General features: G+C 47.3%; 3 protein-coding genes across 10 annotated transcripts in view; all 3 read left to right on the top strand.

Moving 5' to 3' along the window:
• Positions 1-382: 382 nt before the first annotated feature.
• dnajc12 (DnaJ (Hsp40) homolog, subfamily C, member 12) lies at positions 383-4528 on the top strand. The gene is made up of 5 exons (XM_023833695.2): positions 383-562; positions 1753-1831; positions 2034-2173; positions 2659-2794; positions 3530-4528. The coding sequence occupies exons 1-5, from the start codon at positions 485-487 to the stop codon at positions 3613-3615; spliced, it is 519 nt and encodes a 172-aa protein (XP_023689463.1). The 5' UTR covers positions 383-484; the 3' UTR covers positions 3616-4528.
• Positions 4529-6460: 1932 nt separating this feature from the next.
• cacul1 (CDK2 associated cullin domain 1) lies at positions 6461-10751 on the top strand. Of its 3 annotated transcripts, XM_023833698.2 has the most exons (10): positions 6461-7119; positions 7684-7810; positions 8164-8266; positions 8510-8605; positions 8875-8977; positions 9142-9231; positions 9320-9458; positions 9564-9607; positions 9818-9867; positions 10210-10751. In XM_023833698.2, the coding sequence occupies exons 1-9, from the start codon at positions 6834-6836 to the stop codon at positions 9859-9861; spliced, it is 1032 nt and encodes a 343-aa protein (XP_023689466.1). In that variant the 5' UTR covers positions 6461-6833; the 3' UTR covers positions 9862-9867; positions 10210-10751. The 3 variants fall into 3 exon arrangements, with proteins under 3 accessions (XP_023689466.1, XP_023689467.1, XP_023689465.1); XM_023833699.2 differs by having other exon boundaries at positions 9564-9646; positions 9818-10751; XM_023833697.2 differs by having other exon boundaries at positions 9818-10751.
• A 580-nt stretch (positions 10752-11331) lies between these two features.
• The window catches only part of mypn (myopalladin), a 30300-nt gene continuing 17013 nt past the window's right edge, over positions 11332-24618 (top strand). For 2 of the 6 annotated variants that reach the window (XM_023833749.2, XM_023833752.2), the window contains exons 1-9: positions 11333-11589; positions 13699-14628; positions 20915-21090; positions 21225-21276; positions 21362-21551; positions 21685-21756; positions 22230-22371; positions 23257-23280; positions 24256-24372. In XM_023833749.2, the coding sequence (XP_023689517.2) occupies positions 13700-14628; positions 20915-21090; positions 21225-21276; positions 21362-21551; positions 21685-21756; positions 22230-22371; positions 23257-23280; positions 24256-24372 (1702 nt within the window). In that variant the 5' untranslated portion in view covers positions 11333-11589; position 13699. Of the gene's footprint in view, positions 11590-13698; positions 14629-20914; positions 21091-21224; positions 21277-21361; positions 21552-21684; positions 21757-22229; positions 22372-23256; positions 23281-24255; positions 24373-24618 lie in introns of all 6 variants that reach the window. The other 4 variants (XM_023833751.2, XM_023833755.2, XM_023833753.2 and 1 more) reach the window with 3 other exon arrangements.

Genomic DNA, 24618 nt, shown 5'->3' on the forward strand with positions numbered 1-24618 from the left:
AATTTTAACGTAAACGTAATTAATTCCAAAGTATATGCTCCTGTACGTAGTGCATTATTTTGATCTTGACCATCAATGGAAAGAGCCATGTCTAAATTTTAAATGTACGTTTACATACATATAGGCTAGGTACCCTAGGTACAATTTTCACGTAATAATGAATGAATTTACACAATAGTGCGAAGATGGTTTCAAAAGCAAAATGATAACTTGACCTAATTTCACTACATTGAATCGGTGCCCAGCATGCAGTACAATGCACTTGCATTAAATAACGTACCAAAAGAGCAATGTGAATATTAATGAAAATATATGAGTGACATACACAACAGGTTTTTACACAGACCACAACTACATGGATCGTAAGCGGAGAAGCTCCGCCTCTAGAGAGGTGGGATATGGGTAAATAAACCAGCAGTAACAGCCACTCTCCGAGCGTCCTGTCCTCTGATATCCACAGGTTTCAGACCTGTTACTGGCAGAGATGGATGCGCTTTTGAATGCGAAGCCGGAGGATCTAGAAGACTATTATGCTCTTCTGGGATGTGACGAGTTGTCCTCGGTACGATAAGAAAGCACGGTGACTATATGGCTTGAATTTAAAACTTAAAACGCCTCTGTTTTTAACTTGCAATTAGCTAACCGTTCGTGGATGTGTCACAGGGACAGCGGAATTAGTGAAAAGTGAAAACTAATCCAGGGGTACAGTGCACTGAAGGGTGTGTTTCTTATTTAGCATTTTTGCGCTGTATTCCGCTCAGCAACTAGCTAATAATGTGATTTGCTTTCTGATTACTAATAATTAGACGCCCAGTCTTGAGAGTCTTGTTTTAGGTTTATCTAGAAGGTACACGACTTGTTGTCGACTATTATTTGACTACCCAGCTACATACTTACAAGAAGCCAATTAATATCTACGGTGAAAATAGACTGTCGTTGTGAGTAAACTGGTTTGATGAGTCACCCGTTATTGTAAATGCAGCTTAGGGCCCTTTGGAAACGGGTTTTGCATGGGTACTGCCAAAGGGCAAATTATCATGGTGTCTTTGTTAAAGAAATAAGCACACCTCACAATTTATGAGTAAAGTACTTTACATCAGATTATTTTATGAATTCACAAATCACCATAGCATAGTTAGAACTGAATATTGTGAATGACGACGAATAGCAGTTAAACGTGTGCTGCTGAGATTATTCCCAATTACACCGGGGTCCAGTTATATGCAGTAACATTAATGCCTATGAATGTGACTTTAAATGGCTATAATGTCTCTGCATTTGGTAAATCTGGACATAAATTCATCTTCATATCACAAACGGCTCATTGTTGAGGGGTGATCATTGGTCCTTAAGTGAAGGTATCCTGGCTGTAACTGAGGGTCATGCTGAGGATGCAGCCTTGTGTAAAATGTTAGATGGAAGCAGAAACTAGTCAAATTTAAACGTAAAGAGTCCGTATCTGTATTACAGACAGCACACCTGGCCTATAGTATTTTAAGAAAGCTGGTGTTACATTCTTGCAGAAAACTACCGGTCTCTGGTGCTTGTGAAGACAATCATGTGTTATCAATAATGTTACAAACTCCTGTAAACCAGAAGATCCTATAATAATAGTAGTACTAGTAAAATTATTATTATTGTTGTTGTTGTTACCATCAAACATGTCAATAATATGTACTTTTTAAGTTTATTTTACTTAAGTAGATGAGGCCTTTTCAGCACAAACATGGACAGTGTGTCCTTCCTTGCTAGCCTGAACAGATTCTTGCGGAATATAAAACAAGAGCCCTAGAGCGACATCCAGACAAGGACCCCGAAAACCCCAACGCAGGTATCTCCCTGTCTTAAATACGTTTGGATCGTTTACTGTAAAGGATTACAAGAGAACAACAACTATATTGTGCTGTGATATGTGTAATTAATGTTAACAGATCATGTCCTTCTGTAAGTGAGATCCCCTCCAATAAGCATTGCAGGTAGCTAATTTGTATTTTAATAAGCAGCCAGGGGGGTCTCATCTTGTGCGTTTTTAGCGGAGGATTTTCAGAAGCTGCAGGAGGCCAAAGAAGTTCTGACCAACGAAGACACAAGGAAGATGTACGACCTGTGGAGACGCAGCCGGATCTCCGTGCCCTTCCGGGACTGGCGCTCCCTGAGTGACTCAGTAAAAACCGTGCGTTTCGCTGCCTGATGATTTATACATTTGTGTGTTTTAGATGGAGATTTAAACTTAAGCTTCCCTTAAATTCCCAACAATGAGGATTATGCAGATTTATGCAACAATGACGATTATGCTTCATGCAACATGAATTCATACAGTGTTTCTATGACTAAATTTCTTGTAGGTTACTACTAGTTTTACCTGTTTAACTCCTCTGACTGCAGTCCTGGTGCCGTGACGCACGCTCAGCACGCACGATCTTTATGCTTAAATGCTGTGATCAAAATGAAAGTTTTTATTTGTGTCTGTTGGTTATAAACATCTGTGCCTTCTTGGCTGGCTATATTTCCCATGGCTTTACTTGCCTATTTATAGCACACAGATAAAGTGGAATTTGGTCGTTTGGAAAGTAGGGGGCATCTGTAGGGGGCATCCCCTTGGAATAGAGGGTTAGGGGTAATCCTGAGCCCCTGAAACGGAGCTCATGTCCTTTGTAGTCGATGCACTGGGCCGTGAAAGCCAAGAAGGAGCCGATGCTGGAGGCTTCTCAGGAGACGCCTGCGGCTGTCCCCCCTGAGGTGGAGCGACAGTCGTCTGCAGAGCTGCAGTCGCCCGTCACACCAACCTCTCCAGGTGAGCCTCTATCAGGATTTGGGGCAGAACTGCAGGCTCACAGGCATTGCAGAACCTTTAAGGATTTGGGGCAGAACTGCAGGCTCACAGGCGTTGCAGAACCTTTAAGGATTTGGGGCAGAACCGCAGGCTCACAGGCATTGCAGAACCTTTAAGGATTTGGGGCAGAACCGCAGGCTCACAGGCATTGCAGAACCTTTAAGGATCCCAAAATGTGAATCACTAAACGACACATTCAAAGATGGGGCTAAACCTCAGTGCCTGTGATCAGAAGGTCAGCGGTTCATCTGCGGGTCCTTCAGCAAGGCCCTTAACCCCCAGCTCCATGGGCACTGCTATGGGTGGCTTTAGCAGACACTTCTATCCAAAACAGCATACCTTGTTTTAAGGAGCAGGGTCAGACAGACCCTGGAGCAGCTGGGGGTGAAGGGCTTGGTTCAGTGACGTCACTCTTCCACCCTGGGATTCCAGCTTATGACCTGCTGATCACAGGCACAGTGTCCCATCCCACCGCACCCTACAGCACCCCTCAAAATGTTCACACAGCGCCCTTATTTTCACATTCCTTAAGGAGCTCTCCTAATATCACTGGCCCCCGGTGCGTCTCTTCATATTGCCCAGGCCGCGGGTTACTCGTGTTTGTGTGGCTGAACAGAGCAGCTGTTGTTCATCCATTTGCGTACTGTATGTCCAGGTAATTTCTAATATCCGTCTCCCAACCTTCCCTCTATCCAGGTGAAAATCTGTGGCACTGGCGTTTCCGTTGGACCGCTGACGCTCCATCTGACCTCTTGAGAAAATTCCGGAATTATGAAATCTGAGAAGAGAGCAAATAGTGCATTTTCCTGTGTCGTCAGCTACGTGCGCAAGTTGATGTGTCCCGGCTTTCTTATCTCGAGTTGCTCATAAATAGTGTTTACAGTAAAACGATGTGATCACTACTCATTATCCCTGCTGCCCTGTAAAAAAAGAACTGAAGTTCTGACAGTCAAATTTCAAATATAATATATTAATTCCACAGAATGGTGAAGAGCCAGGACCGTTGTTCCTAAGACACATTACGTTCTGTAATATGCCCATAATCCCCACATACGTAACACAGCATCTGCCTAGGGTTAACTAGTTTTTTTTTTTCAATGAAATGAGGGTTTACATTTTCTCCAGGTCACTGAAGCTGACCCTGACATCTCATCCACAAAATTTTGTGTTGTTTGCAATTGTTCTTTGCAAAGTATATTCATGAAATGTTCGTGTGCTTCAGGCGTGCATTTGGAGTCTCGGTGCCAATATTAAGCCATGTTAGTTGTTAATGCTTGTACTGGTTAGGTCTTTATGATTGTTGAAAACAAAATTGATTCCAAAATGTAGTGTCCTTCAATCCATGTGATGTCCATCATAATGCATCAAATGCGGTCTCCGTGAGCCTGGACCCTATCCCAAGAACTGTAGTATATGCGATGCATAATTCAGCTGAATGTGCTAAACAGTGTAATGTGTCTTTAATTTAGCAATGGGTGAGTAGCTGCAACCAAAACATCTGAAGTGGTCATTATGCATAAACTACATCCCTGTGTTTAGGTAGCAAAGACACTACATTACAAACATAAAAAGCCTAATTTGTTTTTAGTTCAGATGGATGTCTTGCGTAAATCACAAGTGTGGCTTATTTGTAATACAGTGTTACTGCTGGTCATTCTGTTTAATGCAAATAAATCATATGTAAATCATTTATTATTTCTTGCTGAAAGATTGTGTCATTGACAAAGACGTTTCACAGGAAGAAACTGAAGTTATAAAAGGAAGATAATTTGAGCTGTGAAAAGCGGAGAGAGCCCAGCTTTGTGTGAGCGACGGTGATGTTTTTCTTCTGCTCTGCAGAGTAACATGCATGCATGTTTATTAAACTGCCTCATCTCTGCTGCAAACATAATAGGCCATTTCACATTCTGCACATTGTCATAAGCACTATGAATATAACATTCTCTAACTATTGCTGTTTTCACATATAAAGCAATAATTAATATATTGTTTGTAAAACAAGACCAAAAACATATCTGAAACAATGTTGACTGGAAAAATAATAAAAGTAGAAGAAGAGTGCCTGACAGACAGAGACAGGCTGGAGATGTTTCCAGAGATAACAAGCAATAAGATCGGGGCATCCTTCGTCCTGTCTGCCAACTGGCAAGCGCCCGGTCGAGAAAGGCCTTTTCATCGCTCTCCTGTCATTTATCTGCTGTTCAGTCAGAGGTATTTCCTGCTGTCTGCACTCAGGAAATTAAAGAGCCGTGTTATGAGTAATCTGCACCTGCTTATAGTGATAAAGGGAAGACATTTCCATAGGTAATCTTCCCTTTCACAACATGAAAGCTTTCTGTGGAGAAGAATACATTACCCTTTCAGGGAGGGAGAGATGGATGGATGGAAAGAAGGAAGAAAGAACAGGAGGATGTTCGCATTTTAGTGTTGATGGGTCTTACTGGTATCCTCCAGGAAACATCAGTCAGCAGAGAAATGGCGAAAGCTGCCTCCCAATGATCATGGCTTATCTGTGTCACACACTAGGTTGGGGCGACTCCTGTCTGTCACAGGGTCAATGAAAGTTTGTACCTATTTGTTTCACTTTCACGTTAAACCCAGGAGTACTGGACAGTCAGATATTAGGGATTTCCAGATTCATAGTCGATATTCCTTAATATGTCACAATTTTAAAAGTTTACAGTGCATGTATTATTACATAATAATCATTTACACTGCACTACTGGGCAGCGGTGTCTTAATGGTTAGGGAAGTGCACTTATAATTGAAAGATTGCAGGTTTGAATCCCCAACCACCAAAGGCACCACTGAGGTACCCTGAGCAAGGTGCCGCCCCCAAGCACTGGTCCCCGGGCGCTGAATTAGCTGCCCCCTGCTATGTCAGGATGTCACATATGGGTTAAATGCAGAGAACACATTTCATTGTTGTGCTGTGGTGCGTCAACAATGACAATTAATCCCTTAATTCTAATATTTCTTGAGTTAAAAATTCTGCCAGATGGCATCAGAGTTTGGGGAGAAAAAGACTGCAATACAAATCTGATACAGAGGTACAGAAGTCCATCCATCCATTTTCTGTAACTGTTTGCCCTGTTCAGGGTCATGGGGAGTCCGGAGCCTATGGGCGCAAGGCAGGGAACAACCCAGGATGGGGCACCAACTCAATGCAAGGCACACTCACACACCAGTCACTCACACACCATTCACACCTATGGGCAATTTGCTAACTCCAATTCACCTTAGCATGTTTTAGGGCTGTGGGGGGAAACTTGAGTACCTGGAGGAAGTCCCATGATGAAATAGGGAGAACATGCAAGTTCCACACACGTCACATGGAGCCAGAGCAGAGACTCGAACCCTGGTCCCAGAGGTGTGAGGCAACAATGATAACCACTTCATTAATCATTAAAGCCTCTTGGCTAAATGAAGCATGTGGGCACGCTTCTTAAATTCTGACAAATGTACCGTTTAGTTACAGCATATTTAACTATATTACCGTTTTTGCGTAGACCCGTTTACAGTCTAAATCAATGCGGACGCACACGAGCCCTTCACCGCGTGACCTGCGCAGTCTCCGCCCCTGATTATGCGCAGATGAGCCTTTTTCAGGCTCCATGGGAGTTGTAGTGCTTTGGAAGGCAGTTCTGGACACTACCGCGTATATGAGCAATTCTACTGGTTGGGCCACAGAGAAGAAAAATCCGGCTGGTTATTGTAGTTATTTAGCTGGGTATATTTGACGGGTTATGGTCATCCTATCCAGAGCGGCGGCGGTGCTTTTGATACAAGGACTACATTTCAATCGGCGGCAAACACGGCTGCCGCCAAGTGTCGCAGACCCGGAGCGAAACAACACGGTGTTCGGCAAGTTCTGCTGAAAGGGCTGCGGAAGTGTCGCTTTAATGTTATTTTGAGGGGGCTGTTCAGGTTGGAAACGGCGGTTAACACCAAGCTCCTAAGGACGGTATCTCGGCGTGACACCTCCCTGAGTGACCGCGGCATGGAGGAGAGCATGGAAGCAGAGAGCTTTGAGATCGCCGATGACCATAACCATAATAACACTTGGGAGGCTAGTCCGAGCACGTATGAGCTCCCACAGAACCATCATCCGGAAAAGACCCAGTTCCTGTCAGGTTCATCGGTACTCGGTACTCAGACCCCGCCCGAGAAGCCACAGGCCGGCTCCCTGTCCGGGATCCCGATCCCAGACCCCGCCGACTCCGACAGCGATCCCCCCACGGCCGGGAAGTTGCCTCTGAACATGAACAACACCACTTCCAGGTTTTGTAAGTCTTAAAGCCCTGCTGTGCATGTGCTCTGAACCACACTTCGCATCGCATTTGCTCTTTAAGAAGTACGCGGTGTTACGGATGGGTAGACGGACGGACGGACGGACTGGCGAGAGCAAATGCATGACAGACACAAGGCTGCCAGCTGTCACGCAAGAAACCTTATAGCAAATCTATATCACTCCACTAAAAACCTAAAGTTAGCTACGTCAAAAGCGTTAGGGCAGTTTGCAAGCCCTGCAGACCCTACAGGGTAATACATGAAAGTACGTGTTCATGTGTGTGCAGACTTATCTCACTCCAGCCAGCTCACCAAAGTTGGCAGTCCTGCAGACACCATTCTGGACTCAGCAGATAACACCATTCTGGACTCAGCAGATATCAGCAGACATTGTGACTTTCTTTTCTTGGTTATTGGACGTGGTGGATCTCGGTCCTCTGTGAGTTTCTGCAGGAGTTAGGCTGATTCTCCTGGCTGTGAGATGCTGTAAGACGTGGCTGGAACATTACAAAACGCGGCAAATGGTGTGATTAACTTGTTTGTTTGTTTTTTTCACCCAGTGATGAACGTGATGACGACAGAAGACTACAGAAACACATACTGGCCCAAACTGGAAAAGGCCATTGACCAGTTGCTGCTCCAGAGCCCTGTTGACTACATTCCTATTTCATATGAGCAAATTTACAGGTACAGTCACACACGGTGGCATTCCTCAGAGCAGGAGGCTTTTTTTGCAGGAAATAAAACTTCTTTGGCATCTTGTATTTGATGAGTGGGCCAACACTCTGCTTACTTTTCTCTTGACGTGTTTAAAGTAACGTTGCACAGTATTGTTAGTCATTGTGCTATAAACTGTTAATATTTGATTCTTTAGTACCTTTTCTAAGCACTTAAATATTGTTTCATACTTTTCATACCTCTTTTCTTACCGTCATTGTTTTGATCTTTATAACTTACCTGCTGCTGGACCAAAAGTGTTCCTCCCCCCAGGGGATTGATAAACTCAAGTCTCTAAGTTTGGATTCTTCTTGCATTTTCAGCTGTGTGTACAAATGCGTGTGTCAGCAGCACTCGGAGATCATGTACAATGACTTAATACGGAAGATTACAACCTACTTAGAAAGGGTTTCGGACGAGTTGCAGGTAAAGGCATCTCTGAGGGGCGAGAAAAGGCTGCATTTTTATTGGTTAGTTGAAACATTTTTTGGCGGATCTGGTGGTGCCGATGAACACTGTGGTAGCTATAGGGTGGGCGGTCTTTTTTTGTTACATGACAACAGTAAAGTTTACAGAAGCCACAATGCTGCTGCCCTAGAATATAACGGTGTTTTCCGGATCCTTCTTTGCTGCTCCGAAGCCCTAACCCCATTAATAATCGCCTTCCAGGGCTGTCCTCTGGAGAACTTCATTGAAAAGTTCGATTCTGCTCTGACGCGGTACATGGCGGCCCTGCAGAGCATCGTGCCCATTTTCATTTACATGGTAAGATGTGTTTCTCTGCAACATGTGAAATCTGTGTTGTTTTTATAAAACCTTATAAGCAGAGCTGGACTTGGATGGAGACTGAGGACAGATACCTGAGTCCCAGCCTACTGGCTAGTAAAAAATTCAGATGACATTTTTTACTGAACTGGGGGGTATTTTTTCACATCTGCTTCTAAGTCACGTTCCACCTCTGCTTATTTATTCACCCCAGAGTCTTGAGTGGTATCTCATATGTTATGAGTATAATCTCATTTCTTTCCCCTTAGAACAAGTTCTATATTGAAACAAAACTGAACAGGGACCTGAAGGACGACCTGATCCAGCTGTTTGCCTGGCATGTGGCGGAGAAGCACATCCACACCTTGATACGTGCGTCCCGCACCTCCCTCTCACTGCAGACCAGTAGCACCAGACACCTCCAGATGAATTTTCACTCACATTACTGTACAGAAAATAAGTTTGTCGCTCCTGAGCTGTGGTTAGAACCAAAGTAGAGCTGCTCAGATCTTTAACAGCCATCTGTTCCCTTTCAGCACTGCTTATAAAAGCTCATTCCACACCTTTTCAAGTCAAGCCCTCGACGATGGCCAGTGTAGTGAAAGGTCTTTACACTCTGCGCCCCGGTAGGTGCCATTTGCTCTGATGTCTCTGTGCTCCGGACCCCGACCTGCACTAATTCTTGCATGTTTCTCCTCTTCGTCTCCCGTGCAGACTGGGTCAGATTAGCGCCTCTGCTGTTCTCCAGCTTCATCCCGCAGATTAACCCGCCTGCGCAGGAGTGCGAGCTGCCCGACTACGCGGCTCAGGACCGCAGACTGCAGGCGGAGCTCTCCCTGAACGGCTTTGCCAGGTAGGCGCTCGACGGCCTCGCACCCATCACTGAGCACAGTGCCTCTGACGGGAGTCAAAGTCACCATCAACTGCTGTGACTCACTGCATGCCTTTCATCCTGTAGGGGTGATCAGTCACGCAAGCGAGCAGGAGAGGACCTCACCTACAGTGAGTAGAGCACCATCGCCCCCTCTGCCCCCCCCCTGGGTATGTGGGCAATGTCACCCTTTTGTAGGTAAAAGTTTTTTGGATGTAACCATATGCTTTAGGTAAAATAATTAGCAAAATAACATGTTACGGTAATTGTTAGTATGGCTTAATTTTTCATGGGTGAGCAGGTTAATAGTTAATCATTGTTGACTGCTGCTTTTATTCCAGACGGCTCATCATCCCCGTGCCCGAATTCCCGAGGGTGCAGATAGCGGAAGGTCAGTCCGCACGCCCCTAACATGCAGACTGTGTCGCTCAGCGGGTTACGACTCTGCCTGTGATCAGAAGGTCACCGGACTGAAGCAGAGGAGCCTCTTCTCTACTGGGCCCTTGAGCAAAGCCCTTAACCCCCAGAAAAATTCTCCTGGGGCACTGGATGGACGGCGGACCCTGTGCTCAGACTCCACGCTTTGCTCTCACCTCCGTGTGTGTGTGTGTGTGTGTGTGTGTGTGTGTGTGTCTTAAAGGAGAGAGCAGGATGTCATATGTGAACAAACATGTTCTGGTTTCCTGCAACTCGTACAAATGGTGAATTAAATTTAATTTAATTTCTGTGTCAGCCAACGGCCAAGACATGGATGGAGGTAACTGGCAGAGCTGAGGGGGGGCAGGACTGGGTGCGGCTCCCGTCGTGTCTGCAGCTCTGTCATGGCGGAGCTTTGGGGCTATTGGCCCCTCCCTCCTCAAGTAAAGGCCAGAGTGACTGAAACCCCCCAGTGCTGCATGGATATCAGTGCCTCCGCCGGCTTTGGATTCGCTCTGCTATTCTTCACGATGTCCATGTTTGATTGTATAATCGTTCCTGAGAAGTTCCTTCCAGACCACTTACTGACTGATTATTTTTGCGTGTGGATCTCATGGACAAGCGCTGTGCTCTGTATTTTAATGTTTCCCATGTCAGTGTCAGAGCGATCAAAGCCGGCCCTTCTCTCCAAAGAAGGATTTATGCTGTTTAAATTAAATTTTTTGTAATTATTATTTCATGAGCGCTGAATAAAAATTCCTTGTCATCAGTGACATAAGGTCTCAGATTTTGCTGTACTGAGGATGGTGGTTTTTACATGCAATTAAAATGAGTACTTTTATTTTCTGAAAGCCAAAAGCATGTTTTGTGAGTCTGCACCTTAATAAAGTTGTCTACGTGTCAGGGGTCTGGGACGTGTGCTGCAGTACCAACAGGGATGGGTTTGTGGGTTCAAGGCCCTGTTAAAAAGTTACTTCACAGCCTAAATAAACAGCTAACAAGCAGAGAGGGGAGATTACAGCTAGCTGGCTGAACTGCTGCAGGGATGCATCTAATATTCAGTGCAGTGGTTGTTTGGGGCCCCATGCTGACATGTGGTTTGAGTGGCTGAATGTCAGGCTGGGGCCCTGGGCCCCTTTGGGGGGGTCTGTGAGGGCCACACTCCTGTGTGTGGTGTCAGACGGATGTGCTCCACATGTTAATATGATGCTCGCAGTAAGGGAGCACAGCAGTGCGCTTAGAGCTGTCCCTTTCAGCCGCACGGGGAGTGTGCTGTGCGCCCCCTAGGGGCGCCCCCTCACACCGGCCACCTACCCCCGGCTCCTGTCAGCTTCTATAAAGAGGAGCTTTGAAAGATGACCATAGGTGCTGCTCTGGTAGGAATCCCTTTACGGAAGCCCCCTCCCGTCCAATGGGGAGGAATGCACCCTGGGCACATGGTCCCAGCCGCCCCCAAAATAACCGGCCAGCGACATGCTGACAAATGTTGCTACTTTTACTGGTGACAAGTTGCCTCTGCCACTTGCCGCCATATTTCCTGTAAACTCCAAGGTTAGTTCTCAGCAAAGGGAAACGCCAGGGAGAAAAACACAGCAAAGAGAGGTGCGGACCCCATTCCCCGTCGGCCGTGTCCCCCGGCAGGCCTGGAGGAGTGACCCCCCCCACCCCGGAGGGGCGCTTCGGAGCTCAGCTGAAGGTAAAGCACCTGCTCACAGCTGACCCCCTCCCCGTGGCCGTGCCGGCAGGGGGGCTGCCCGTCTGGCTTTTTGGGTGCTTCTGTCCACAGGCTTACTTGATACCAAACGCTCGCCTTTAGTTCCGGTTCCGTCTCGGTTCAGCTGCCAGGCAGCAAACGCTGCTGGATCTGTGGGCTGTTGCGGCGTTTGCACAGACTGCACCGTGCTTGAAAAGAAGGAGGCTGTGGTGGACAAAATGCTGAATTATTCACTTTGAGAGAAGCAGGCAAATTAAGTAGGGGGCAGGATTTGCCATAGCGAGAGGGGGCAGCTAATTTCCCTGCTTTTTCATGTAAAGTGACACCCCATCTATAATTAGGCCAGGCTTCAGTGCCGGTGGGCTGCACGTCCTGGATTAATGCATGCAGCAGATGGGGGGGGGGTGCCCTGGCTTCCCTGATCACTGCCATTTGAGTGTCAGTAACACCTGTGGCCTGATCTGCGTGAATTAACGATGCACGCCCCATTGCAAGGCCTGCCCGGTGAGTACAGCGAATTATAAACACATCAACAGGTGCTTCTGACCCCAGCACAGGGTGATCGGCCATATTATTGGGGGCAAATGCAAGCTAAATAACATTTGTGGGGCGGCAGGGTCAGTTATTATACAGGGAGATATTAGCAATTTGTACAAAACTTTGTCATATTCATGACAAAACGGGAGTTTGATATAAAGATGGACTTTCTGAAATGGTCATACCCAGTTTTAATGTTTGCCATTTCTCTCTTCTACGGAACTGGGAGGAATTCAATGGGGGGACTGATTATATGTAATATGTTTTATACATAGGAGTGAATTACGGGGGGGGGGGGGGTGTTGTTACCCACCTCCCAATAATGAAAACCAGCTAATACAACTCCCTGGAACCCCTAAAATGGGTGGAGACCTCGATCCCCCCCAGTGCTCAACCCAAAGTTATGTCCTTGGTTATTTATGCTGACAAGTCGCGCTGCCCGATCTGGTAAAGTTAAGTAGCAGCGAGTTCTTTTGGGGCAGATAAGCATAACTAAGCAAAAAGACGGTAAAATGGTCAAATATTCCTTTGTTATAATTTTGTTGTATTTGCCCATGTTTTATGAAGTCAGCACTGAAAAATGTCATTTGTGACACAATCGCAAGATGTGTTTTGTGTCTCTGAGGGGAGAAGAACCAGCATCGGCTTCTCTCGTTTATGGGAAAGTGAGGTAGGATCTGTAATAAGCGCAACGTTTGTTTGTTTTTTGATTTGCTTTTTTTTTTATTCTTAAAAAAAAACTTTTTTAAGATATAGGTCTACAAGCTGGTCCTTAGTGTTACTTTGTTGTTTAAGTCATATTCACCTGCAGGCTGTACCTCTCCGTCATAATGCGCTCCCCGCCGGGTCAGAACACCTGAAGTGGGACTGTCATCACGGTTCCTGCCGGCACCTGGACCAGCGACTCCCTCAGCACACCGTGTCACATCACCAACATTCCACAACACGACGCAGATTAGCATGACCGGAGTTATCAGGCAACACACAGCCAGGGTTTAATTAATATTAATATTTAATTATTAGTAGAAGCCCTAAAATTTTATATTGAAACTGATTCCCCCTCTCTAAACTGTTCCTCAAGTGCACCCTCTCATCTCCAGCTCTCACATGCTGTCATGGCCAATCTTATGCAAGTCTCTCAGCCAAGATGGAGGCGTGTCCGGCGAGCATCGAATCACATCCAATCGTACTGCCCTGCAATAGGGCTGTATTGTATTGTATCGCAGTAGTAGTTGCTTCATATGTATGTTTAATGGGTCAGATCATTGGCGATGCATGGAGATGTGTATTGCGTCATGGATCACTGGCGATGCAAGGAGATGTGTATCGCGTCATAGATAATTGGCGATGCATGGAGATGTGTATCGCATCACCTCAGAAATGGAGACACACATCCCTAGTTTTACTGAATCTGTTCAATGATCAGCATTTCACTGGATGGATTTTGCGCCGCTTATCCTTTCATTACAATCTGCCTTGAGATACATTCTTCAGTGACTTGGTCTGCTACTCTGTGAAATTTAGTCAAGAATAATTCCTTCTCGATTTTTACAGGATGCAAGACAACAGCCTGGAATCTTCCGGTTCGTCACCTCGACTTGGTCGAGAGAGCTACCTGGCAGAGTCAAGAGTCCAGCAGAGGCACCGCGAGATGAATCATTCAGATGGAGCTCAGCACCTCCTCTATGGGAGGTCTGAAGACGTGGGGGGGCAGGATCAATTCCCAGACCTCTCAGCTTTCCTGAGTCAAGAAGAATTGGATAAAAGTGTTAATCTGGCACAGCAAGCCATCAGTCAAAGTCCTCAAGAAGAGCGAGCTGAGGAGAAGGTGCCTTTGGTGAACTCCTCAAAGGTATCAGCTTCCTCTGAGAAGAAGGGAACATCAGAGACTGCACCACCAGAAAGGCAGGTCCTCCACACAGCTGCCCGAGAAAATGACATCATAAGGAATAATAGGACCCAAAAGGAGCCCATTCAGGATGTCCGAAAACCGGCCCGCAACACCCCGTATGGACCGGAAGCTCAGTCCAAGAAGGAGTTTCTGAATAAGGCAGCTGACTTCATAGAAGAATTGTCATCGCTTTTTAAGGCTAATAGCTCCAAGAGGATCAGGCCGAGGGCTTGCAAGGCGCATCGGAGCAGGTACCAGACTAAGGCCCAGCCAGACGAGGTGGCCTTCGCTTTCACTGCGGAAGACAGGGAGAGACCTGTGTCCACTTACGCCGGCCAGCCAGCTGTACAGGTGTCTCCCCTGGAGGTGGCAGCAGTGAGTCTTAGTCAACATGACACTCAGCAAGATCAGTGTGATGCTGGACTACCAAAGAGCAATGCAAGTATGTCTGTGCCATCGCTGCCGCAGAAGACTGAGGAGTCTATCATGGACCCACCTCAGTTCCTGCAGAAGCTGAAGAGCAGGGAGGTTCCTGAGGGCAGCAAAGTGCAACTGGACTGCATCGTGAGGGGATGTCCGACCCCCGAAGTCAGGCAAGGCACCGGACACCATTTTTGTTTTCAGGGTGTCACGCTGAGGTAGAAAACCCTGATCCTGGAGGGCTGGAATCCAGCAGGCTTTCTATCCTACCTGATGAGTTTCTATCTGGCTGAGATTAGCCGTGGTTCATCAGAGACCAGGTAGGATGGAAAACCTGCTGGATCCCGGCAATCCCGGATCGGGGCTGCCTATCCCCTATCCGGCTTTCAGTGGGTTAAATTTCTGACAGGCTTGAATTAGTAGAAAAGAAATGCTATCAGAATTCTGTTCTGAGTCAGAATTTTAAGTCACAGATTAGTAGCTGGGTCTGTGCTTGGTGAGAGAAGCAGAGTACTTGGACCTGTGCTTGGTGAGAGAAGCAGAGTACCTGGGCCCTGTGCTTGGTGAGAGAAGCAGAGTACCTGGGTCCTGTGTTTGTTGAGAGAAGCAGAGTACTTGGGTCTGTGCTTGTTGAGAGAAGCAGAGTACCTGGGCCCTGTGCTTGGTGAGAGAAGCAGAGTACCTGGGCCTGTGCTTGGTGAGAGAAGCAGAGTACCTGGGTCTGTGCTTGGTGAGAGAAGCAGAGTACCTGGGCCCTGTGCTTGGTGAGAGAAGCAGAGTACCTGGGCCCTGTGCTTGTTGAGAGAAGCAGAGTACCTGGGTCTGTGCTTGGTGAGAGAAGCAGAGTACCTGGGCCCTGTGCTTGGTGAGAGAAGCAGAGTACCTGGGTCCTGTGTTTGTTGAGAGAAGAAGAGTACCTGGGCCTATGCTTGGTGAGAGAAGCAGAGTACCTGGGCCTATGCTTGGTGAGAGAAGCAGAGTACCTGGGCCCTGTGCTTGGTGAGAGAAGCAGAGTACCTGGGTCTGTGCTTGGTGAGAGAAGCAAAGTACCTGGGCCCTGTGCTTGTTGAGAGAAGCAGAGTACCTGGGCCTGTGCTTGGTGAGAGAAGCAGAGTACCTGGGTCTGTGCTTGGTGAGAGAAGCAGAGTACCTGGGCCCTGTGTTTGTTGAGAGAAGCAGAGTACCTGGGCCCTGTGCTTGGTGAGAGAAGCAGAGTACCTGGGCCTGTGCTTGGTGAGAGAAGCAGAGTACTTGGGCCTGTGCTTGGTGAGAGAAGCAGAGTACCTGGGCCTGTGCTTGGTGAGAGAAGCAGAGTACCTGGGCCTGTGCTTGGTGAGAGAAGCAGAGTACCTGGGCCTGTGCTTGGTGAGAGAAGCAGAGTAACTGGGTCTGTGCTTGGTGAGAGAAGCAGAGTAACTGGGCCCTGTGCTTGGTGAGAGAAGGCTCTTGGATATATACAAGAACAGGAAGGTGAGGTCCATACTGACATGCTTGATCTATAGTAACAAGATAAGTCTCTGCCCAAGTCAGCCAGTTACACTAATTTTACACTCTAATAAAGAGGATTTGTTCTTCATTAATGGCACACATTTGATGCTGCGTATCATAGCGCCAGAGTCATTTCACTCTGGCAAGCTTCTTGAAAGGTGTTTATAACATATCAAATGAAAGAGTATACTCAGTATATGCAGGTGGAACAGATGAAGAGTGTAGTTTTCTGTTGTGATGTTACTGGCTGTATGAACGTTTTGGAGATACTTTCATCGTTCCTAGACTTGACCAAAATGAACGTCCACTAAGCCTAACCCTAACCCTAAGTCTAACCCTAAGCCTAACCCAAAGCCTAACCCTAAGCCTACACATTTTACACTTCACACTTTCCCATGTAGTGGCTCTTTAAAGACCGTTGTCTTCTGGTTCAGCTCAGACTGTGAGCCCATCCTTTAGAATGTATAAGGCTTTCTAGTGTTTCTGATCTGCTTGGTTAAGGCTTTGGTCCTGACCACCTGACCACTGATTGACATTACCAAAGCAGCACTAACCCGTTATGTTTCCGGTCTTGCTGTGCAGTGGGACATTACAACCTTTTGTGTTCTTCCAAGGAACATCTCACCTGCTTTTCAAATCCCCCAGGTGCTTTTGTGTGAGGAAGCGTCATTAAATTAAGGATAATTTTTGCTGGGTGTGTAGGTGATTGTGTTGCTGCTATACTGTGGGAGCGATTCTCTTACTTTTGGTTTGTCATGTACAGTGCCTTTGTTTCAGTGTAGAACTTTGGCATGAGTTTATAATATGATGTAAATAAGAGACGATTCATTTAGAGAACGTGAAAAAATATATATTGCTGTTATAATGCATCATTTAGGAATCCAGCTGACCATCACAGCAAAGAGCCTGGCGCTCTATTCACGGTAAAATGTCCACCAACATGTTTTGATTTTGTGCAGACTTTCTGTGCAGGGTGCTTTTAAAATAACGTCAACAAAAATCTTATAATGGTAAAACTGATGTGACGTTAAAGCTTATAATTCCTCATCATCATAGAATGTGGTTTGTGTGTGAATCACTGACTTGTCACTTCATGGAATTTGTTAGTATTTGATAGTATTTTTATACAAAATATCAGCGCAGAAAGAAGTTACAGCATCAGGGTGGGTGGGTCGTACCAAGCACCAAAACGCGGGGGGGAGGGGGGGTGGCTTAGGAATGAGGAATGAGGCAGCTGACAGGCGATACGCAGGGACAGCTGTAGCTGTGTGTGAGTGTGTGTGCAACAGGCAAAGCTGGCATTCAGAGTGTTATGTCAGGAACATCGGATCTTTCTGATGTCAGGCCTCGCCTGTGCAAAACTGCCTCTGGCCATCGCTGGACGCCTCCCATTTGGGCCCGTGGCCCTGATTTCTGAAATCAGCGCTAAAACGGAGAAGGCTGATTGTGAGCTGAGGTATGCAAGAGCCGCGCGCTTACGTCGCTGCACTTAACAGACAGGCACAGTAGTGAACCGCAAAGGTCACACTGAGAGATGGACGACTGAGTGGCCCCCCAGCCCCCACCCAACAATGCAGGCCACTTCAGTAAGCTGGACGCACTAGTCGGCCCCGTAAGCAGGACCTGGACCTCTGGCAGCTTCAAGAAAGGTTCACCTCAGAAGATTTTTCTGAACTCATACAGATTTCAGCAAGATCAGCCTCTCTTACAGATTTTGTAGGGTAAGGTATGTCGACTCGATTTATTTTAATGCTGATTTTACTTAAAGTTTTGTCAGCCTCATGCTGGAATATGTACAGGCTGTTTTATATGCAGAAGATGCTCTTGGATGTGGGATTAATGCTGCTTTGATCCTAAATGATTGTGTGGAAGAATCTCTCACGTTACTGAGAGCCCAAAGTGAGCCCTGGGCTGGCAGGACGGCTGGCAGACGACACTGTCACACTGCATTCATGAGACAGAGACATTTGGGGGAAAAAAAAAAACATTAAATCAGAATCAGAAAGATCTCTACTGGTCAGGTGACTGTGCCCTGGTATGACATATAATATGCAAGAAGATTTCAAGACAATTTACAAGAATGTACAAATGAAAATTATACACATTATGAGACTCACACTTACATTTATTATTTTGAGAACAACTTTGTAGTTAAACTACAGGGTTGAGCGGGTAGCAACATATTCACAATACCAAATAATACCATAAACTTTCAGATTTAAGGCCACTTTAATATATATTTGAAAGCTGCCGATTGGTCTTACTGATTACAGGACATGAGCCAGAACTCCTGTGTTTGGGTGAGTTTTGGTTACCCGTGGAACTCAGTTTAATAATCAGCCATTGATGGTTTTGTTGGGTTATTTTAACAAGCCGAGTTTCCAACAAACACTGACAGATGCTGGTGCCGCGGTAACAGCGTTGCTCTGCTCGGCCAGCTCAGCACTTCAAATTAGACCCTTACTCATGAGAAATGTAACAGGACACCGCATGACACCTCGCCATGATATCCCAGGGATCTCCTTCAGCTTAGAGTCCCGTATAAACAACCGAGACACAAGCAAAGCCCTGCTTTTGGCCTGCAGGACATGCTCTGCCGCAGGGCTCTTCCCCCAGCCTACAGGACACGCTCTGCCGCAGGGCTCTTCCCCCAGCCTACAGGACACGCTCTGCCGCAGGGCTCTTCCCCCAGCCTACAGGACACGCTCTGCCGCAGGGCTCTTCCCCCAGCCTACAGGACACGCTCTGCCATAGGGCTCTTACCCAGCACGTGTGCCATTCGACGTGTGACTTTGAGACATACCTACAGCTGCAGGATTTGTATTGAGACTAGATGAAGATACATCTGGTCTGTTGTGCAGATGGAAATTTTGTGACGCTGCTGTGAATTTTGTAACCTTCAGTAAGCTTATACTATGCTAGACAAACCATTCATTGATAGGTGTAAGGGTTATACTGGTTTGTGAGCAAAGACTACATGACCTTACAGTGGGTGCGGGAACCTTCTTGCAGTAGGAGCTTCATCAGTTACCTGCCGGGGTAGGGGGGCTGGTGGCTGTGTTAAGGCAGTCTTCACCCCGGTTGAGTGTTTAAAAGAAAAGGATAGTGGTCTCTTCCAAAGGTCTATGCTGATCTCTCATCACTACGGACCCCTACATTAGCTGATCAGTGGGAATGGCCCATTCTTAAAGTCAAGTATGGAGGGCACAGAGCCTGGGGCATGCTGGGAAGGCACTGAGCCTGGGGCATGCTGGGAAGGCACCGAGCCTGGGGCATGCTGGGAAGGGCACAGAGCCTGGAGTATGCTGGGAAGGGTGCAGAGCCTAGGGCATGCTGGGAAGGCACCGAGCCCGGAGCATGCTGGGAAGGGCACAGAGCCTGGGCCATGCTGGGAAGGCACCGAGCCTGGGGCATGCTGGGAAGGGCACAGAGCCTGGGGCATGCTGGAAGAGGCGTGGCCTACTTGTCTCTTAGGTGTTAACATTCAGGCCACACGGCAGGACAGGTGTAGCACCTCACATTTCTTAAAGCCAAGTGGGCAAATATTGCACCTGAAACCTGTTTAATCACTTGATAAAAATACACCTTGATTCCTGCCAGTACTTTAGATGGTTTTGCTGTAATAATGTGTAGTTTTGAATTGAAACCCTATAAAATGCCTTTGTGGGTCTCTTGTTATAAGCACACTGCAAGAGGTCTGTCTCATGGAAGCCTGGGGCTCTCAGTCACTCTCTGGGTCCAAATGTGGAGTTTGTGAGGAACTTCAGTGCCTGCCCCCCCCCCAAAGGTCAAAGGTCAGGCTAACAGGTGACTCCAAACCGTGGATGTTCACCTCCTACTACGGACGCACTGCTCGTGTTCGCCCCGCACCTTGGCGTGACCCTGACTGCGTAATAGTGTGATGGTGTATTAGCTGTTTGTCAGAGGTCACCTGTGAACGCCGTATCTGACCATGGGCCGAGGACAGTCAGCATTCCAAATTCCACATCTCACCATGTAAGGATCCATGTGCGGTTCGTGCAGTGCGCCCCACATCTCACCATGTAAGGATCCATGTGCGGTTCGTGAAGTGCGCCCCACATCTCACCATGTAAGGATCCATGTGCGGTTCATGCAGTGCGGCCCACATCTCACCATGTAAGGATCCATGTGCGGTTCGTGCAGTGCGCCCCACATCTCACCATGTAAGGATCCATGTGCGTTTCGTGCAGTGCGCCCCACATCTCACCATGTAAGGATCCATGTGCGGTTCGTGCAGTGCGGCCCACATCTCACCATGTAAGGATCCATGTGCGGTTCGTGCAGTGCGGCCCACATCTCACCATGTAAGGATCCATGTGCGGTTCGTGCAGTGCGGCCCACATCTCACCATGTAAGGATCCATGTGCAGTTCGTGCAGTGCGCCTCACATCTCACCATGTAAGGATCAATGTGCAGTGCGCCCCACATCTCACCATGTAAGGATCAATGTGCAGTGCGCCCCACATCTCACCATGTAAGGATCAATGTGCAGTGCGCCCCACATCTCACCATGTAAGGATCCATGTGCGGTTCGTGCAGTGCCCCCCACATCTCACCATGTAAGGGTCCATGTGCAGTACATGCAGTGCGCCCCACGTGGCTTCTCAGGGGCCACCATGCAAGCTAGTTAATGGCATCTGCTCTTTGTTCAATTGATCATACATCCAACAAACAAACAATAAAAATATTTACAGTAATAAGCATATGTACAGCCATGCAGGTTATGTACAGAGAGCGGACACTGGGAGCGCTGCTCTGGTAGAAGTTTGTCCAAATGCTAGTGTAGACGCCGGCTCGCTTTCAGGGCTGTGTCCGTGGCGAAGGGTGACAGGGACTCTGACCCAAGCTGAAAGCAGACTGGCCCCTCTCCTGTCACTCACTGATTCACAACACATCATTGGCTAAAGATGGCTCCGGCATTGGCCTGTAACGCGTGACCTTCAACTGCAGGTGGTTCTGCGAGGGCAAGGAGCTTGAGAGCAGCCCAGACATCCAGATCTCAATTGACGGCGAGCTGCACTCCCTCATCATCACAGAGGCCTTTGAGGAGGACACGGGCCGCTACTCCTGCTTCGCCTCCAACATCTACGGCACCGACTCCACGTCGGCAGAGATCTACATAGAAGGTAATGCTCAATGGGAGGTGCGGCGTCTCTGAGCTCCAGAATCGCACAGGAACATGAGAGGAATGGAGCAGAGCAGGGTGGGGTGGGGGGGAGGGCGCAGCCGAGGGGTAAATTTTATCATGTGTGTTCCTCAGGGGCGTCGTCTTCTGACTCAGACGGGGATCACCGCCCTGAGCACGCCGCACAGTGAGTTCTCGCCACCAGGGGGCACTGGTACTCCCCCACTGAGAAACCCTTGGGTGTTCATACTGGGCTTTGTGTACAAATGCAGGCCACAGAGAAAGCCATCGCAGTCCGTACCAGCAGCACCCCCGCCCTCCAGGGCCCCCCCAGCTCCTGAGGAAGACCCCCCCTCCGTCACACCACCCACCCCCCCCTTCACTGTGCAGTCGCCTGTGCAGGACGTCTCCAGCTCCCCACCAGCACAGATGGTGAACCCCCCGACTCCTTTACAGGAGGTAGTAGTGCCCTCTACAGGCCGATAATATCTGATGTATTATTTTATGATAAAATTCAATTGATAAACAAATAGTTTTGTGAGATTACAGCTAATGCAGTTGTGTTGCGTGCACCTACTCTGTCATCTTCATCCAGAATGAAAACGCCGTTAGCTACCCACAAAGTCTGGACGGAATGGTTCTAATGAGCGCTCCTGTCTTTACGAAGGTAATACACTGCCGTTCCAGAGAAATAGAACATGTGGTTCTCAACCTAGAGAGCCTCTCTCTCACCACCCAGAGGTGTACTGATGTATAGCAAATATGATATCACTAAAATTTAGTATAATTCACAATGACATATGAAATATGTGTAAGAAATATGTAGTATCATAATCAAAGTTGCATATAATATATTGTCCAAAATGACCATGCATCAAAAGTGAACAAATGAATGAATGATTCTGAATGAATTCTGAATTTGTAAAACCGCAGTCAGCCACCAGATGGCACTATCAGCTTGCGTTCCATTAGCTCTCTATGTTTCGTTGAGTCTCCGGCGCTTCACCCATGACAGTCGTGGCGGAAATGCACAGCAGTCGGGAGAAAAAGCTGCACCGGTGCAAACTATTTAGAAGGAGCCTGAACACGTGTAAAAGCATGAGGTGACACAGGCGCTTCTGTGGCCTGCGTCCGCTGCAGAACCTGCAGGACATCGTTGCCTTCGAGGGCCAGCTGGTGGTGCTGGAATGCCGCGTGAAGGGGGTTCCCTCCCCCCATGTGGAGTGGTACAGAGAAGGGACCATGGTGGACGACTCCCCCGATTTCAGGATCCTCCAGAAGAGTATGCCCAGTCACACTGCTTCTTGCGCTGTGTTGTGTGTCACATCTCTGCCAAAGCAGCAGGCTGACTTTGAGCATAAACACAACTCCAGAGGACTTCGGGTCCCAGTCACAGATCTGCCCCAGAAGGAGCTGATGTGTCTCAGCTTGTCAGCCATCTACTTGGCTCTTTCTGGGTTTAACAGCACTGATTACTTTGCAGTGATCAGTCATCTACGTTAGTAGCTGCCTTATGTATTGCGGCCAGTGTAGTCTACATAAATATTAGGCCAAGCACATACTTTCTTAGACATAGTTTTAGAAAATAATATCAAAATAAAGTTATTCTTGTGTTCAGAATTGATTTGGTTATGTTGCATTTAATAATAGGTCTTTTATTTTGAATAGTGTGATTTGCACATAATTCAAATCAATACTTTGTTCTTTCATTCAAAGTAATTTGAGTAGCCCCCTGTTTGAGTAGCCCCCTGTTAGAGTAACCCCCTGCTTGAATAACCCCCTGCTTGTGTAGCCCCCTGTTTGAGTAACCCCCTGCTTCAGTAGCCCCCTGTTTGAGTAACCCCCTGTTTGAGTAGCCCCATGTTTGAGTAACCCCCTGTTTGAGTAACCCCCTGTTTCAGTAGCCCCCTGTTTGAGTAGCCCCCTGTTAGAGTAACCTCCTGCTTGAATAACCCCCTGCTTGTGTAGCCCCCTGTTTGAGTAACCCCCTGCTTCAGTAGCCCCCTGTTTGAGTAACCCCCTGTTTGAGTAACCCCCTGCTTCAGTAGCCCCCTCTTTGAGTAGCCCTCTGTTTCAGTAGCCCCCTGTTTGAGTAACCCCCTGTTTGAGTAACCCCCTGCTTGAGTAGCCCCCTGTTTGAGTAACCCCCTGCTATGTTTCCTTTCAGAGCCGAGGTTCATGGCCGAATCAGGTACGTTCAGGGAGCAGGGAGAGCGTGACGGAGGTGCAGGATCCATATGGGAGATGGCTGCCTGTTAAAAGGCAGGGGAGATAGATTGGGAAACTCTGTGGGAAACTACTTTTAACTACATGGGGGTTATGGGAGACTGTACAGGAAAATGCTGTGTTGATGCAAGGGCTGGACAACAGATGGCATATTCAGCAACCCCCCCACTCTGCTGACTCCTCCATTCCCCCCTCTATGAATCTGTCACAATTACAGCAAACAAAATAATAAGTTTAAAATATGATTTCAATATTTAAAAATGGTTGGAGAATCGTGATGAGTTGTAGTGCAATTACTGATTTTCTGATCAGCCATCCGCTGCAGGCGAGATGTTTGAGAGCTCTCTGAGATGCGGACGAGGCCTCCGTCTCTCCGCTGCACAGCCATATACGGGCGTGAAGCTCCTTCAGAGCTGCAAACAGAGCCCTAAACAGCACATGAAAGTCCGCTGTCTCCGTGGCGACCACAAACACCAGACAGGATTCCAGATCTAATCAGATGGATACTTTCGAAAGTCACATCTGGGTGTAAGCTGTGGATGCGCGAGTGTGAACACAGAATTAAGGCACAATTTACACAACGTTTTTGGTTACAACTTTAGAAGGTTAAAACTACTGAAAAGAAAGCAAACATGGTACGTTTTGTGGTTAAAAGAATGAAAAGAAAATGTAATTGTTTGTTAGTCAGCCAACATAAAGGAAGAGCTGGCAAAGTGATTCAGAATTTGGACGATAAACCTGATGGTTCCTAGACGGCGTCCCGTAGGAGTACCTTCTTATATCACATATAGTGACTAAACTGTCTGGAATATTCTATGGCAACAATACTCGTGAGTTGGCTTACATTTCCAGGTGATGATCATATTGCTAACTAACTGTGAGGGAACAATGGCTGCTGATAGTAATATATTTTTACTTGACCTTTTTGTTTTGCCTTCAGAGGAGATATGCACCCTGGTAATAGCTGAAGTCTTCCCGGAAGATTCTGGAACATTCACCTGCACGGCAAAAAACAAATACGGCTCAGTGTCGAGTGTCGCTTACCTGCAGGTGAAGGGTATGGCCCTCGAATCGTGCTGCTCCCTCCTGACACAGCATGCCGTTACCCTTCTGCACGACTCCGCCCGGTCCTTAGGAACCCCGGACAGTCCACATTTTGATTCCTTTCCTGCTCACTGCTCACCTGAACCAAACGATCAAGAACGAACCAAACAAACCAAACAGCGCTGAACACCTGCTACAGGGTGTGAGGAAAAGTGTGGACCGACTGGGTTGAGAAGGACTGGATTAATATCCCAAAATA

This window comes from Paramormyrops kingsleyae, chromosome 3 (genome assembly GCF_048594095.1).
Source record: "Paramormyrops kingsleyae isolate MSU_618 chromosome 3, PKINGS_0.4, whole genome shotgun sequence".
Taxonomy (NCBI): domain Eukaryota; kingdom Metazoa; phylum Chordata; class Actinopteri; order Osteoglossiformes; family Mormyridae; genus Paramormyrops; species Paramormyrops kingsleyae.

Excerpts from the sequence above, each read along its gene's own strand:
- dnajc12 (XM_023833695.2), top strand. The coding sequence starts at position 485 with ATGGATGCGCTTTTGAATGCGAAGCCGGAGGATCTAGAAGACTATTAT. Across the intron at positions 2,174-2,658 it reads TGAGTGACTCAGTAAAAACC|TCGATGCACTGGGCCGTGAA; the intron begins GTGCGTTTCGCT and ends TGTCCTTTGTAG. Across the intron at positions 2,795-3,529 it reads CGTCACACCAACCTCTCCAG|GTGAAAATCTGTGGCACTGG; the intron begins GTGAGCCTCTAT and ends CCCTCTATCCAG.
- cacul1 (XM_023833697.2), top strand. The coding sequence starts at position 6,834 with ATGGAGGAGAGCATGGAAGCAGAGAGCTTTGAGATCGCCGATGACCAT. Across the intron at positions 7,120-7,683 it reads CAACACCACTTCCAGGTTTT|TGATGAACGTGATGACGACA; the intron begins GTAAGTCTTAAA and ends TTTTTCACCCAG. Across the intron at positions 9,459-9,563 it reads TCCCTGAACGGCTTTGCCAG|GGGTGATCAGTCACGCAAGC; the intron begins GTAGGCGCTCGA and ends TTCATCCTGTAG.